General features: G+C 47.0%; 1 protein-coding gene across 8 annotated transcripts in view; it reads left to right on the forward strand.

Moving 5' to 3' along the window:
• ARHGEF7 (Rho guanine nucleotide exchange factor 7) overlaps positions 1–14,283 on the forward strand; it is a 155,074-nt gene that overhangs the window by 59,087 nt on the left and 81,704 nt on the right. For 6 of the 8 annotated variants that reach the window (XM_070520159.1, XM_044779688.2, XM_044779689.2 and 3 more), the window contains exons 3-4: positions 6,601–6,685; positions 10,350–10,480. Coding sequence is in view for 4 of the 8 variants with exons in the window: in XM_044779688.2 (XP_044635623.1) it covers positions 6,601–6,685; positions 10,350–10,480 (216 nt within the window). In the remaining 4 variants the exon portion in view is untranslated. Of the gene's footprint in view, positions 1–4,132; positions 4,233–6,600; positions 6,686–10,349; positions 10,481–14,283 lie in introns of those variants that run through there. The other 2 variants (XM_070520157.1, XM_070520156.1) reach the window with 2 other exon arrangements.

Here is a 14,283-nt window from a genome sequence, read left to right on the forward strand (position 1 = left end):
GCATCTCTCTTGCCTGCTGGTGGCAAGGGTGTCCTGCCAGGCCTTCAGAAGTTTCCTCTCTGGGAGAGTACTGACCAGCACGAGCCCTGTGGTCTCCTTGCTGTGCAGGCCCAGCAGCAGTTTTTTGTGTCCCTCTCTAGTTATCCGGGCCTGGAGCATCCTTTCTCTGCAACTAATGCAGCTCTAGTACAGAGGAATGCTTCACTCACCTTCCGTGAGTGCTAACTCATTTTCCCCCATTTTTCCTCCCCCTGCCTTTGTGAAAGCATGTCAGGAAGGCCAGCTTTTGAACCTCCCACCCCACCTTCACTCTCTCCTACGCCTTCTCTTCTGCCAGCTGTCCTTACCCTCGTTCTCCCTTGCTTGAAGTCTGCTATCATTCTTTAGACAGTACACTGTGTCAGAGGAGTCCTTGAGTTTTGGGCCTGGAGGTGCCCTTGAAGGTCAGCCTCACCTTCCCAGGTGAGGAAGTTATGCCTAGGCTGTGCAGTGATCTGTCCACAGGGGCCAGTGCTCAGAGGCAGGCTGGCCCTCCCCTGGCCCGTGTTCACGTGTCTTCCCTCCCTTCCCTTCCTCCTGGTTTGGGTTGGGAACTCAGGGGCTGTGGGTGGCCATAAAGCCTGGTTTGTCTGAGGTGGCCTTGGTTTACGCTGGCTGTCCCAGACTAATGTCTGATACAGCTCCTGTTCTCTCAAAGTGACCTCCTGTGGCCGGTGAGTCCCATGTGGCCTGCAGCGATTGCCACATCCAGTTGGCTCATTTTCCTTCTAGTCTTGGCTTTGTTTCTTGTCTGCTGTTCCTGTGTTCAGAGCCCTCTTGCAACAGTTGGTCCTCCTGTTCGTTTTCCTTCAAGTTTTTCCTCAAATCATACCTCATGTAAGATGATATCCAGGGCTAGCCAGTGTTGAAAACAAAACAAAACAAAAACAAACAGCCTGGAGTCTTCGTTAGTGGGTTTTGGTGTCAGCTGGGTTAGTGATGTGCTCTCTTTTGTTTGTGAAGATAGTTCTAAGCTCCTGTCTGGGTTACATGATTCTGGAGTTTCCCCCAATAGTGGAATAGGATGTAAATGCTTGTGAGAGAAACTAGAGGAAAAAGTAGAGTCCGTGCCTAAGAGCTTGGGTCTTTCTGCCCTGAGGACGTTTCTCGGCCACTACCTTGTTTTGTAGGCGGGGACTGTCAGTGGCACACTCTGCTCCCACCTGCGCAGGGAAGTTTCAGCCACGCCTGGATAAAGTAGTGTTTATGCTGATACTTTCAGGAGGATTATAACAGTGCCCTGCTTTGATTGAATCAAGGAGAATGATACATTCTTGGCTAGAATCTTTTTGGTGTTTGACATTTGTCTCTGATAAAGGAAGCTGCTAGTTTGGGGTGATTCTGTCATATCTGTACTCACATGTTTATTTTAAAACATCTCTGCCTGTAATTGTACTTGTGGAGTACACTTTCATCAACTTGAATTTTAGAACAGTTTTTCTTTACTTTGGGAAAGTTTCATTTCCTGCTTTTTTGGAGGAGGGGTTGGTGGAGAAAGCCCCGGCCTTCATTCCTTGCCGTGGTAGTTGTTGGTAGATGTGTGGCCATATCACAGCTCATTCTGGGGGCTGCAGCCATAAGGGAGCCCCATTTTGTTTGTTGAGTCTGGCAGATCCCAAGTCAGGTGCCCGAGACTTGGGCAAGAGCCGTTGTGCTGCTGGCCTGTGGCTGCCCCCATGTGCCCGAGTCCCAGAGCAGGGAGCGTGGGCCCTCTGCAGGCTGCTGGCTGTATTGGCAGGTTCCTAGAAGCCCCTTCCAGATGGGACACTGGGACCCTCGGATGGAGAGTCTCGGATCTGATTTTCTTTTTCTCCCATTGCCAGGAGGCCTGTCTCCCCAGTCGGGACCCTTAGAAAGGGCACTAGCGGTCATGAGGGGTGGTGCTCCCCTTCTGTCCGTGGCATCTCTGCTGGGCGTGAGCCCCGCTGCTGGTGGCTGCCCCTGAGGCTCACGCCGCCTGACACCCACCTCTGCTGGCAGTGCTGCTTGGATCTCCTGATTGTTCACGCTGTGGTAAAAGCGGGCTCCGATGAGGTTCGCTGTGATTCCCGCTGAGCGTTCATCCTGTAAAGGTGTCGGGTGCTTCAGTGTTGGGCACACAGCTTGAGGAGTGACAGTTGTGGGGAAGCGTTCCCACATGGGTAGCTGTTTTGGTGATAGGCAGCAGGCATTGCTCACCACAGCCAGGAGCAGACCCCAGTGCAGGCTGGTGGGGGCTGTCCTCCTCCTTTCCTGCTGGCGTGTGTATTTCCCCTCATGAGCCTCGGGGTGGCGAAAGAGGCATGCTGTGGAGATGAAAGGTGGGCGTGGGGGCAGGGGTCTGTGTGAGGAGCCGCAGCTTCCAGGGTGGGAATTCTAGATGGGAACCTCTGCGTTTTGATGGAGTAAGGCCATCTCCCGTTGGAGTGTGAGCTGGAATCTTGCTGACGTAGATCCCGGGAGGGTGGCCCCCCGGGGATGTGCGTGCAGTGGGGTCTGGCTGTCGTAGCAGTGCACGTGTGTGTGTGTGATGTCTGCTGCAGAAGCGGTACGCGTATGCGGGGCGTGCAGCGTGTGCTGTGGAGTCGTGTGGTTCCTTGTCTGGACCATCTCTAAGGTGCTCTCTGTTCCTGAGCATCTTCAGTCACCGAGGGGGCTTTCTTTCCTTGGTAGTTGTTTTGTGTTTTAGAAAATAAGAGTTTTTCCTTGGCAGAACGTAGTTATTGGTAGGTCAGTTTGTAGAGGAGACCTTGAGGCTTGGTGTGCAAGATTCAGAGTAGTTTTTAATCTTGTTGCTTTTTGAACGTGTGAGGCATTTGCACGTTGTCTCCTCCTGTCGTCACCATTGTCATGCTCAGTGTCTTCTGTGTTCATCATTGCCATTTTCAGGACAAGAAGCGGGGGGCCTAGAGGGCCTCAGTGAATTGTGTGAGGCTGCAGCAAGTGGGACCGCTTTCAGGTTCAGGAGGGCCATCTGCCCTTCACACAGAACCATGCTGCCTCCTTCCGGCCACGCACTGTGGCCGCTGCTTCAGCCAACCTGCCCTCCCTTTATGAGAGACAGACAGACCTTGCAGGAGGTGTTTGTGTCCTCCTTGGAGTACTCGGGGCTCTTCTATCCTGGTTTCCATACGGTTTGGTATTTGTTGTGTTTGATCATGTAGTATTGTTTCTTTTGAAAGTGAAATATTACAAATAAACTATAAATAGTAAATTTAATATTATGAGTTTTTTGGTGGGCAACTGGTTGGATAATTTTATGTTGAGACTATTGGATTGTTCTGCACATTTAATTCCCTTAACTGTAGAAGATCTGTGGGGTATTGAGTGTGCCCTCTCTGCTTGTAAGGGTAGTCGTGGCTGGGAGGGGCTGAGCCTGCCCTGGAGGGGGTTCTCCGTGCCTTCCTTACCTCTCCAGTGGGTGCTCCTTGCCCTTGGCTGCACTGATTCCCTGGAGAGTGTCAGCACTTGGATTCTGGGGCCTTTCGGTGGGGACCCTAATGGAATTGGTCTGGGACTCCGCTTGAGGATCTTGGTTTTCTCAAGTTCTGGGAGATCCTCCTGAGAACCAGTGCTCCCAACACCCGCCTCGGGAAAGGCGCACAGTGTTTACTTCCTTCCCTCCTCTGCTCCTTGCCCCAGCCAGGGGCCAGAGTGTGCTGCTCTGAGAGCACCAGCGTCTAGGCTGTGAGCGAGTTGGGGCAGGCGCTCCGAGTGCCCCGGGGCTCATGCAGTGTGCTAAAGGTCCGGTGGTTCTCCTGTACATGCTGGCTTAGTTTTGTACAGGTGGTTCTATAAACGTTCTAATGAGACCGTTCTCTTGTTCCCATAGTACACACTTTCTCTGTACCCTACGATTTTTCTGGTTTTGTTCTTTGTTGAATAGATTCCTATGTCAGGAAGTAGTCTATTATTTTTCTCTGGAGAAGCACTTGAGTCAAAACATTTTGACTCGGAATGCACGTTTCTTTCCTCTCCGTGGCGAGTGTTTGTCTTGTCTTATTGTGTAGTTTCCTGTTAAGGAGTGTGGGGTATATGTGAATTCGCTTAAGTCCTGACGTCACGCTGAAGCCCATTGGTGGGCAGCTGCAGCCAACCAGACGCTTCCTGGTATCCAAGTGCGAGAGATATATAGTTCTGGAATAACAGGAAACTTCAGTTTTCAGCATCCTGTTTTTCTGGGTTTTGTGACTCGCTGCCTTTCCACAATGAAGGTTAGTATACATTTTTATCTATATTTCTTTTTGTAGAATACCACAATTTTAATTTTCCAAGCTCTAGAATTAGAACTTTAGAGCTGTAGGATGTGCGGATCACCCCCTCCAGCATTTTACAAGTAAGGGAACTTCCTCAGTCCACATAAAAGGAAGCTGAGGCTTATTGAGGTTAATACTTTTAATTCTTTAAAAAAAAATGCAACTAACCCATTAAAAAGTGTAGATGGATACGTCAGCCTAGATAATACACTCATTTGACTTGGAATTTTTTCTTAGATAATAGATATCACAACAAGTAAATAAAGTCCTGTATTATGAGATGATTCTAAAGACTCTGTTCCAGGGGTAGTACTTTTTTTTTTTTAAGATTTTTATTTTTTTCCTTTTTCTCCCCAAAGCCCCCTGGTACATAGTTGTATATTCTTCGTTGTGGGTCCTTCTAGTTGCGGTATGTGGGACGCTGGTTTGATGAGCAGTGCCGTGTCCGCGCCCAGGATTCGAACCAATGAAACACTGGGCCACCTGCAGCGGAGCGCGCGAACTTAACCACTCGGCCACGGGGCCAGTCCCCCAGGGGTAGTACTTTTTACAGGAATGATGTGGCGTCATGAAATCAGCTTTCTTTTGTACTTAGCTGTGTGAGAAGTGGCCATCAGTAGCTGTATGCAGAATGCTCAGCTCTAGTCACATCTTGGAGTGCTGTACTCCGTTTAGTTTCCTCTTCCAGCCTTTGGAAAAGCAAGCCGTGTTTTCACCTCCTCTTGACTCAGGGATTTATTTGGTGGTCTCCTTTCTTGAAGTTTTTTAACTTCTGGATTTTCTTTATTTCTGTTTGTTCGTGTTTAAATAAACATACCTCGTGACAATTCTTACTCATTATTTCAGAAATTAAAGGCAGAAGACCATTAACTGCAGGTGACTTTTGAGGAAGATGGAAATAATTCTTGAGGCTTGGAGTGGCTCTTCTGAGCTGCTCTGTGTGTGAGTGGCACCCACAGTGACATTCCACACCACACGGTGGCGGGTGGATGGATTTGTGCCTTCATCCATTCAGCAAACATTTGAGTTCTTACTGTGTTCCGGCCATTTTGCTAGATGTTGGGTATTGTAAAATCTGCTTCTGTAGATTTTACAGTCTAGGCTGGAATGCTTACATCGAACATAAAATTGTCGTGGTGATGAGGGTGCCAGGGGAGCCTGGTTAGGGGACCTGGTGGGGGAGGTGAGACTGAGAGGCAGATGAGTAAGAAGAGTTAGCCAGGAAAGGGAGTGGGGCTGGGAGGCAGGAAGGAGAGGGGGGTTCCTGGCAGGACCTGTGAGATGGAGGAACTGACTGAATGGGGGAGAGGTGGCAGGCTACTGGGAGAGGAAGCTGGGGCCTTCCTCTGCTGGTCTCGTTCCTGGGGTGACTGGTCACATTTGTTTGTTTTTGCCCCAGGGTGAGAAACTTCGAAGTATGTTAACATAATTTACATTTTGGTATCTAAATATATCTGTTTTTTGCGTCTGTGAAAGACATTTTTTCATAATTTTTCTGGCAAAGAGTTGTGGATGATTTGGCTATTAAAATTTCTTTTGTGGGGGTATTTGGTGGTCAAAAGCTATATGTAGTCTTCTGACCATATTTGGGAATGACATCTGTGCGTGTTTTAACGTGTGTGCACACCCATTGTGGACTGCCTGTAACGTATCTAGGCAGGCTGCTGGGCTTTATCTTTCAGCTCTTGTGTGTATGTACGTGCATGCGTGTGTGTAGGTGTGCTGGAACTGACTCCATCATGTCCCCAGGTCTCTAGGTGTCCGAGATTGGAGGAGATGCAGACTAGACAGTCGTGGTCTGGCCTCAGTGGTCTGCCCTAGGGGTGGAGGTGTTCCCCCCGGGACTACCTGTCGCCTCTGGAATCTGCGTCTTCTGTCCTCTTGCCTTTTACTCTCATATCTGCCCTGATGTCTGCGTCTCTCTTCTCCTGCTGTTAGCTTTGGAATCTCCTCTGACTAGGAGAGGACATCTGTAGTGTGCCTGCCCTGCGGCCTCTGCTGTAATCTGAGGAGAGGGTGGTGAAGCCACCCCAGCATTCACTGAGTGCCAGCAGCCTCACCTCCCTAACCTGGGAAGAGCTCCACCCAAGAAGGTTGGAGCAGGGTGAGGAGCTGGTGGTGTGCCTACATAAGGGGATTCTGATTGGACCTCCCATCCTAGACTAGAAGCTGAGCTCGCTGGTCCCGGCTCTCTCAGGTTGTCCTGCATCTTTAGGGTTTTATCTGCGGCTCCTGCAGGTGGTCCTCTCATCGCTGCAAGTACTTCGTTTATCCTGCACCCAAGACAAGACTCTACTAATGTTGCTTGTTTAATTTTTCCTTTCAGACGTTTGATGCAAATGACTTGTACCAGGGGCAGAATTTTAACAAGGTCCTCAGTTCCTTAGTGACTCTAAATAAAGTAACAGCAGGTAAGACTTTTTTTTAATTGAACGTGACGGGGTGGGAAGACAGAAGGGTGAAAACCTTTCCTTCTGTGTTAGCAAGACAAAATGATCATTAATTGAATTTAAAAAATAAGCTCTGGTGGATATCAGGTATTTTCCTTTCAGTAGGCAGAGATTTCTGCCTGCAAGTTTAGCACAGGAGAAATGTCTTGTTCACATGGGCAGACTTTGGGCTGTCTTGGAGCTAGAAGCACCTTTCTTTGGAATTTTATTAAGTTTATGTTGATTAAAGCTCATATCCAGTGAGCAAATCTGGTGACTGTTTTGAGGTATGACCGTGACAAGGGAATGGTTAGCGACTTGGCCTCTAAAGTGAGCTCCCACCTGGGCCAGGTTTCCTGAGGTCTCTGAGGGTACCCAGGGTGCATGGTTTGCCCTCTTCTGAGCCCCGGTCATACCTCAGTGGAGAGAGTGTGAGTGGAGGAGGTGGGGATGCACTGTGCCCCTCTCTGGGCCCCCAGACCACAGTGAGGACAGGAGATGCTGTGCAGACTCCTCGGAGGGAAGCCACGCCTGTCCTGGGGGCCCAGAGAAGCTCTGTCTTAGAGAGCTGTGTGGATCAAAAAGAAGGACTTAGGAGCTCTTTTGTTTTAAAGTCATTTTTATTTTTCTGTTTACCTTTACTGATTTTAGTTTCAGATTTATGGGGGAAAGTTAGCCCTTGATAGGTTTCTTTTGATCAGAAACCTCTTGTTTGTTTTGTCAGGATCTCTTCTCATTTTTGTCGTGGCCCTTCAGATGGAGTGTAATCACCTCACTGTGTTGGGGGGAACTGGGTCAGAACACTTGGGCTAAAGTCCCTGCTCGGGGGTCCTCTGTGCCCAGGGACGGTCCTGCTGCCCCCTCAGCACCTGTTTGCTGGGACAGCTGTCCAGGCACGGCTCCACAGCCTGCACATGGGGGGAGCGCCCCCCAGACAGCCTTGCGCCGCCTGCCATCCCCATGCAGGGCTTTCCATGTGGCCCTGTGTTAACAGCTTGACTGCTGAGGTTTAAAGTTGAAAACTCCTCAGGCTGTTGAGATGAAAGCACCTGGGGAATACTAAGTTAGCAACTCGTAGGAAAGTCTGAGGATCTAAATCCAGGAGGAGGGAGAGAGACGGGGATGGGAAAGTGAAGGGGCATGTAAAGACAGGTATAGACAGCTGTAATCATCACACCACTTAAGGATGTTTGCAAGTAAGAGTGTTTGTGGCACCTTAGAAAGGTCACTGATTAGATAGTGACGCTCCTCTGTCCCTACTGTAAAAATGAGAGCTTTCATGTGAACAAACAGGTAATAAGGAAGAACATCCAGGACATGACAGCAAGGTGATCCGGCGCTGGAAACCTTTAGATCACTGGGATTTAACCCAGAACTAGTGTGTGAGTGTGTGTGCAGTGTGGCGGCGTCACACTTCTGCTGCCCGGGGTCCCTCTCTGCAGGCTGCTTTAATCACCATCTGTGCCTCAGAGTTTTACGTGAGGTGTCCTGTAACGGATTCAGGTCTCTGTGGCAGACAGGCACAAGAGTAGCGTAGGTAAGTAAAATCTGCACGTGATTCTCAGCTTGACCCCTCTGCTCTCGCTGAATTCTTCTCTAGAGGCTGCTCACAGGGAGAAGAGATGAACGAACCCTTTGCCTTTCACTCTAGGTGCGTTGTCTCCGTGTAGTTTAGGTGCAGATGCCACTTAGTGAAAGGAGTGGTCAAAAGATGGGGGAGGGAGAAGCGAGGAGAGGCCTCTGATCCGTACACTCAGTCATGCGGTCTTCAGTGATCAAGGTGGAAGGGCTGTAATTTACAAGTAAATAATGGCAATAGAAAGAGGCCAGGATCAGACATCTCTTGGGTACACGTTACCATTGTTTTTACCCCTGTCTTATGCAAAAGTATTTCTCCTATATTCTTGATATCATTAGATCTGAATTGGATGTAAAATGTGTAGTGTTGTTCTTTACAAAGTTGTATTTGGAAATTATGAAATAAACTTCTCCTTTCCCTTCAGCTTTTACACAATATGAGTGAGCCTTCTCAGATGGAAAGAACTTTCCCCTTATGTTTACTGGCTCCTCCTTGCTCTTAATTTCTGTGTTTGAATTCAGTGTGGTGGAGGTGACTGTATCTCTTTAGACTTCAACTTTCAGTGGCTGACTCTGCAGTGAGACAGCTGGAGCTGTTGCCTCCAGGCGTGTTGTCGGCCTTCTGAGAGCAGTTGTCCGTACCTTCCCTCTACTTCTGCCATGTAGAGAAAACCATTCATGTTCTCTAGGTGTGTAGAGTCCAGTTGGACAGAAGAAAGATGGAGAAGTAGGGGGTGTCCTTGAGAAACCTGCATCATCCCAAACGTTCCCAGAAAACTGGGGTCAGGAGAGAATCATGAGGACACGGCCATAGCCACTTGTGGACACAATCTCCCGGAACGTGCTTTAGGAGCGTGTTTTGTGCTTGAACTGCTGAGGCATCCACCCTGCTGCAGTGGGAGGCGCTCTAGGCGACACTCACAGCCCTGAGAGAGCCTTTTAGAGCTGCCCTGTAGGGTTCAAGACTGGCATGTCAGGGTTGTTTAGGACAGGGTTCCCAGACACCAGTGTATGTGGAGCCAGGGGGACAGCAGAAAGGAGAGACAGGAGCAGAGAGAAGCGGGTTCCTCCGCATGCGTGCAGCCCTGCTCGGCACTGGGCCAGTTTTCCTGCCAGGGAATGGAGACCCAGTGGTCCACAGCCTACCTGCTTTAAGAACAGCTGGAAATCTGGGTTTTCCTGTGATATCTTCAGACTTAGAGTTCTTGGCAACTAATTCAAATTTTGTAAGACACCGTGTGAGCCAGTCAAGTAGATCTGCCAGAAAAACTATGACCTGGAGACGATGAGTTTAAGGATGCTTGTCTAGAAGGCTCCCCATGCAGCTTTAGGAAGTTGCTAGATACATGCATCTCAGAACAGTGACTTCCCTTGAAAACTTTCATGGCTTCTTTTTTTTTTTTAATCAAATCACTTCTAAGAAATGGGTTGCTACCGTTTACTAGTTGATTGGCCTGAGTGGAGTGCCTCATCAGAAGAGACTCCGGAGACAGCACCAAGCCCTTACTGCCTGTTTACTTTGGCTGTTTCAACAGCTTTCCAAGGTGAAGAAGCGTGGGCTTCCTTCATTCTGAGGAATACTCCTCGGAAGGTTCTCTCTGGCTGAGAAATAAAATCAGAGTCTTTTCCTTTTGTTGCTAAATAATTCTTGCTGCTTATTGCGTGAAGCATAATCCTGGGGAAGTGGGCGTGCGGTAGTGATGTGTTGGGAGTAAGTACTGGGTGGTGCTCTGGTAAGTAATTGAATTTGAGAGGCTTATTTTTTCCAGGTGAAGGGAAAATATTAAAGACAATTAAAAACAACATTTCACAATTTGAAAATTATACTAGAGAAGAGCCGATCAATAGTTACCTCGAGTTACTTTCTGGGTAGGTGATCAGGGGACGCGTGCACGTCCTTTCTGTTGTGGACAGAGTCGGCTCTTGGTTTACTACATGAACGGCCTGCTTTGTCGCCGTCTGTGCTGCGTCCCTCGGGGGCTGCCCCAGTTTAGAGTCTGGTGTGCCGTCAGGGTGTGCGGTGTCAGGCGTCTCAGCTTGCTCTTTTCTCTGTGCATGACCTTTTCAGACATTGGACTGGGAAGTGACTCCGTGTGTGCCCGGCCCACATCTCACCGGATAAAGTCTTTTGATTCCCTGGGATCCCAGCCTTCTCACAGTCGGACTTCAAAATTGTTCCAGGGCCAGTATCGAAGTTTGGTAAGTTTGAGAGAGTTGGCTCTTGCAGTTGGAAGATGCAAGGGAAATGAATGTGTGTAGATGTGTCTGGGAAGATGCACCTGTCGCTGACAGCGCCGTACCGCCAGAGGGTGCTGTCACTTCCCTCCCATTGTTCTTCCCTCATCACTGGATCATCCAGATGTTAGTCTTAAGGACTGCTTTTGAGAAATTTGCCTTAATTGGGGGTTATATTTTAAGATTCGTAAGTCTGTTTATCTAGAGATATGTTTGTTTTAAAATATTTCCCTGGTCACCTACACAGCCTTTTCTTACCTGCTATGCACAAATGTACAGAAGCGTGGGAATAAGAAACAGACAAATGTGAAAGTACTTAGGTGTATTAAGAAGAAATGGCTGAAAGCTAGAGTCTGAAGATGGTTTTTTTCTTCTTCAAAGCATGACCTCGAGTGCGTTACTGACTCAGGGCAGGTTGGTGGAGGAGGGACTCCCTTATGATGGCTGCCAGTGAGGTGGGGAAGGAACTTAGGTTAACGGTCTTCTTGGGAAGTGGAGAAAAATCCATCTATAAATCGTCAGGATACAGGCTGTGAGCAAAGCACATAGGATGTAACAGTGAAACTGGAAATGAGAGATTGGGGAAGATTATGTACAGTATTGAACGGAGCGAGTATGGGAAGAGGCCATCCCGGCAGCTGACCAGGCTGAGGCTGCCCTGGCTGTCCTTGTGCAGCTTGCTGAGCCCTTGTCTGAGCTGATGGGTGATTGGCACTTTGTTTGATTAGCTAGTAGTGTGACCTTGCTTTCATGCAACATTTTAGTAAATGATACGATGTTAGAAACGTAAATGATCTTGTAACATGAGTCTGAAGGGGACCTGATTGTTCTGGAGTTTTCCTCTGTAGGGGACCTCAGCTTTCTATCTGCTTTAACACAGAAAGGAATATAGTTAAGTACACTAATGGTGATCCTAAGGAAGTAAAAATTAAACTGGTTTGAGTTGAATTTTGTAGAGGGAAATAAATTTGAGTCTACGAAGCAGTGTTACCGAAAGCTACAGGAGGAATCTATTTTTCACATGTTCCTGAATTTTTTGAACTCCAGCAATTCTTATTGCTGTTTGTCTGTGACTGTTTTTCCTCTTAGAGAAGTCCCGTTTCTCATTTTGTGTACAGTACACCATTTGCTGAGTCATTTTACTCCGTGCCAGCCTCTGTCCAGGTGCTTTCCGTGGACTAACTGGGGTAACCCTCACAGCGACCCCATGATGCCTGGGGTTTAACCCTACAGGAATTTCGTTGAGTGCTATTGGGAGCGTTATGATTCCAAATGAAGGAAAAATATACAAACCACTTGAAAGATATCTTAAATTAGCTTTATAAAATACATGAGGAAAATGTCAGAGAAATCAGTAAACTTTGGGTAAAGGAACACTTGCTGTTTCACCCATTCACATGTGGCAGTTTTAATCTGTGTTTTTTGTTTTTGAGTAAATGAGGACTGGATTGCAAATGTATAATTTTAAGTGAAATAGAGTTAAATGTAGTGTTGATCATGAATGTTATTGAGATCACAATAAGTAGAGATTAATTTTTCATTAGCTAGAGAAACTTTACACCAGAAATAGAGAGACCTTTGCCATCTCACCTGTTTTGTGTCTGCGATTGGTAGACGTGGTGAGCTGCTAGTGGGATAAACACGGCACGACGTCTCTGACCGTGCTACGTAAGAGCAACTGTGTCTTTGCCCTTAGGCTTTTCTGTGTGTGTTATTAATAGTACTTTGAGGTAATTTTCTTGAATTAAAGGATTTATCAGGAAACGAGAATGGCAAAATTTTTATTTAAAGCTGGGTCTGGGTACATGGAGATTCACCTATTATTCTCTACTTTTGTGTTTGAAATTTTCCTTAATAAAAAAATTAATTTAAAAAAACAACTTGTAATTTCTTGAACATTAATTTTATGATCTCATTAAAATAAATCCTAGCTTTGAACTTGTGTAAGATGTTACCATCCCCAAAGCGAGCATCAGTGTTTCAGGGTGCCGTTCTGAGTTCCTTGCTCAAACATTATTCACTCCTGGCTCACGTCTCTGTTTAAGGATGTCTTGTCTAACTACCACCTCAGCACTGTTGTCCAAATAATCGTGCTTCTGTGTCTGTGAACCCATCATCAGTCTGTCCCGGGACAAATTTCCTGCCTTTTGGTGGAGGGAGATTTGAACAGTTTTGGTGTTCTGTTTGCACCGAGGTGGAAGTTTTAACTACTTTACTTTGGCCTTTCCCCATTGCTTGCTGATTATTCCTTTCTTGGGGTGATTTCTTCTTCCTCTCTTTCTATAGCCCTGGGCTGAGTTGAGGTCTTGATCTGACCCTGTGCTCTGTGAGGTGCCTCTCACCCCAGAGAGAGCGACTCTGTACTGAATTAGAGAGTGGGACCTGGGCTGTTGACTTGGATCATGGTTCTTCTTATGTCTGAGGCTGACTTCTCCTTTTTATTCTTACATAGCTTTCATTGAGCCTTCTGGGATTTCTCACGTTCCTGCCGTGCCCTAAGCCTTTATCAGTTGACTGCTAATAAGCATGACCTCAGGCTCCCAAAATTTTCCTCTATGTTTGGGGAGAATATTTGTAAGGTTGTCGCTCCCATTGTCCTTCATTTATGGGAGATGTGACTTGAGCCTTTAAAGCATGCCCTCTCCCTGTGTCCCCACTGCCTCCTGGGACCAGGGCCGGTGCTGGTCACTGAGTTCACAGAACGTATTTCCAAGGCGTATGAGACAGTGTATCAAAATGTAGTACACACGTTTTTGTTAAATCTTTTCAGTTCCCCTGTACAATTAACATGGGAAACATTGTGCTTTTTTAACAGACCATATTTCATCAATTCTAAGACCTTTTTAAAAAGTAAATTTTAACAAGTCTGAAAGTAGCACGTGTCTTACAGTTGATGGTGTGTCATAATTGACCATATTCAGAATATAAAATCATGGGGCGTTGTCTAATTTCTGGCATCTTATGTTTGATGAAGTACGTTGAGGAAGCTTAGAGAAGTTAAGATATTTACACAAGATCACAAGACTGGGAAGTAGTAACCATTGGAATAGAAATTGGGTCTTTTACTGCTTCACTAGCTTTTCTTCTTCTATAAATGAGATAATAGGGACTTTTAGGGAATGGAGGAGCGGGTGGAGTTTGTGCAAAGGCAGCGTTCCAGGATATCCTGTTTTGGATTATTAGGATAATTCCAGAACGTTGGATAAAGTACCTCATTAAGTTGTAGATGCACGATTGTGATTGGTGGTGTCCTGACTGTAGGGATCAAAAATAAGCTGTTAATGAAGTTCCCAGAAGAGGGATGTGCATGTGCCTTAGGGGTCACCTTTCCTGTCTTCATTTTCTTCCTGTCACTAACTTTTCATAGAAAAGTGTGCATATCCTAAGTGAACAGCTCGATGAATTTTTCACATCAAACCTTCCTGTGTAAGCAGCACCCAGGTCAGGAGGTGGAGCTTGACTGGCGTTGCCTTTTGCAGGGGCATCTGCCGTTGTGATTTATAATAGTAAATAAAGGTGAGTTTTACCTGTTCTCTGTTTTATGTAAATGGAATTCCACAGCATGTACTCGTTTTATGACTGACTGTGTTTGCTCAGCCTGTTGTGGTTTAGACTGTCATGGAGTTTAAGGAAAAAAATCCAAAATGGTAAGATAGCAGTTAAATACATCCTTTCCAGCTTTCTATGACACCAGTGACAGTGACCAGAGTGCTCCTTACTCCGCCTTTGGGATGTGTGGCTGAAATTGGTGATCAGAGTCACTGGAG

Source organism: Equus asinus, chromosome 11 (genome assembly GCF_041296235.1).
Source record: "Equus asinus isolate D_3611 breed Donkey chromosome 11, EquAss-T2T_v2, whole genome shotgun sequence".
Classification (NCBI taxonomy): Eukaryota; Metazoa; Chordata; class Mammalia; order Perissodactyla; family Equidae; genus Equus; species Equus asinus.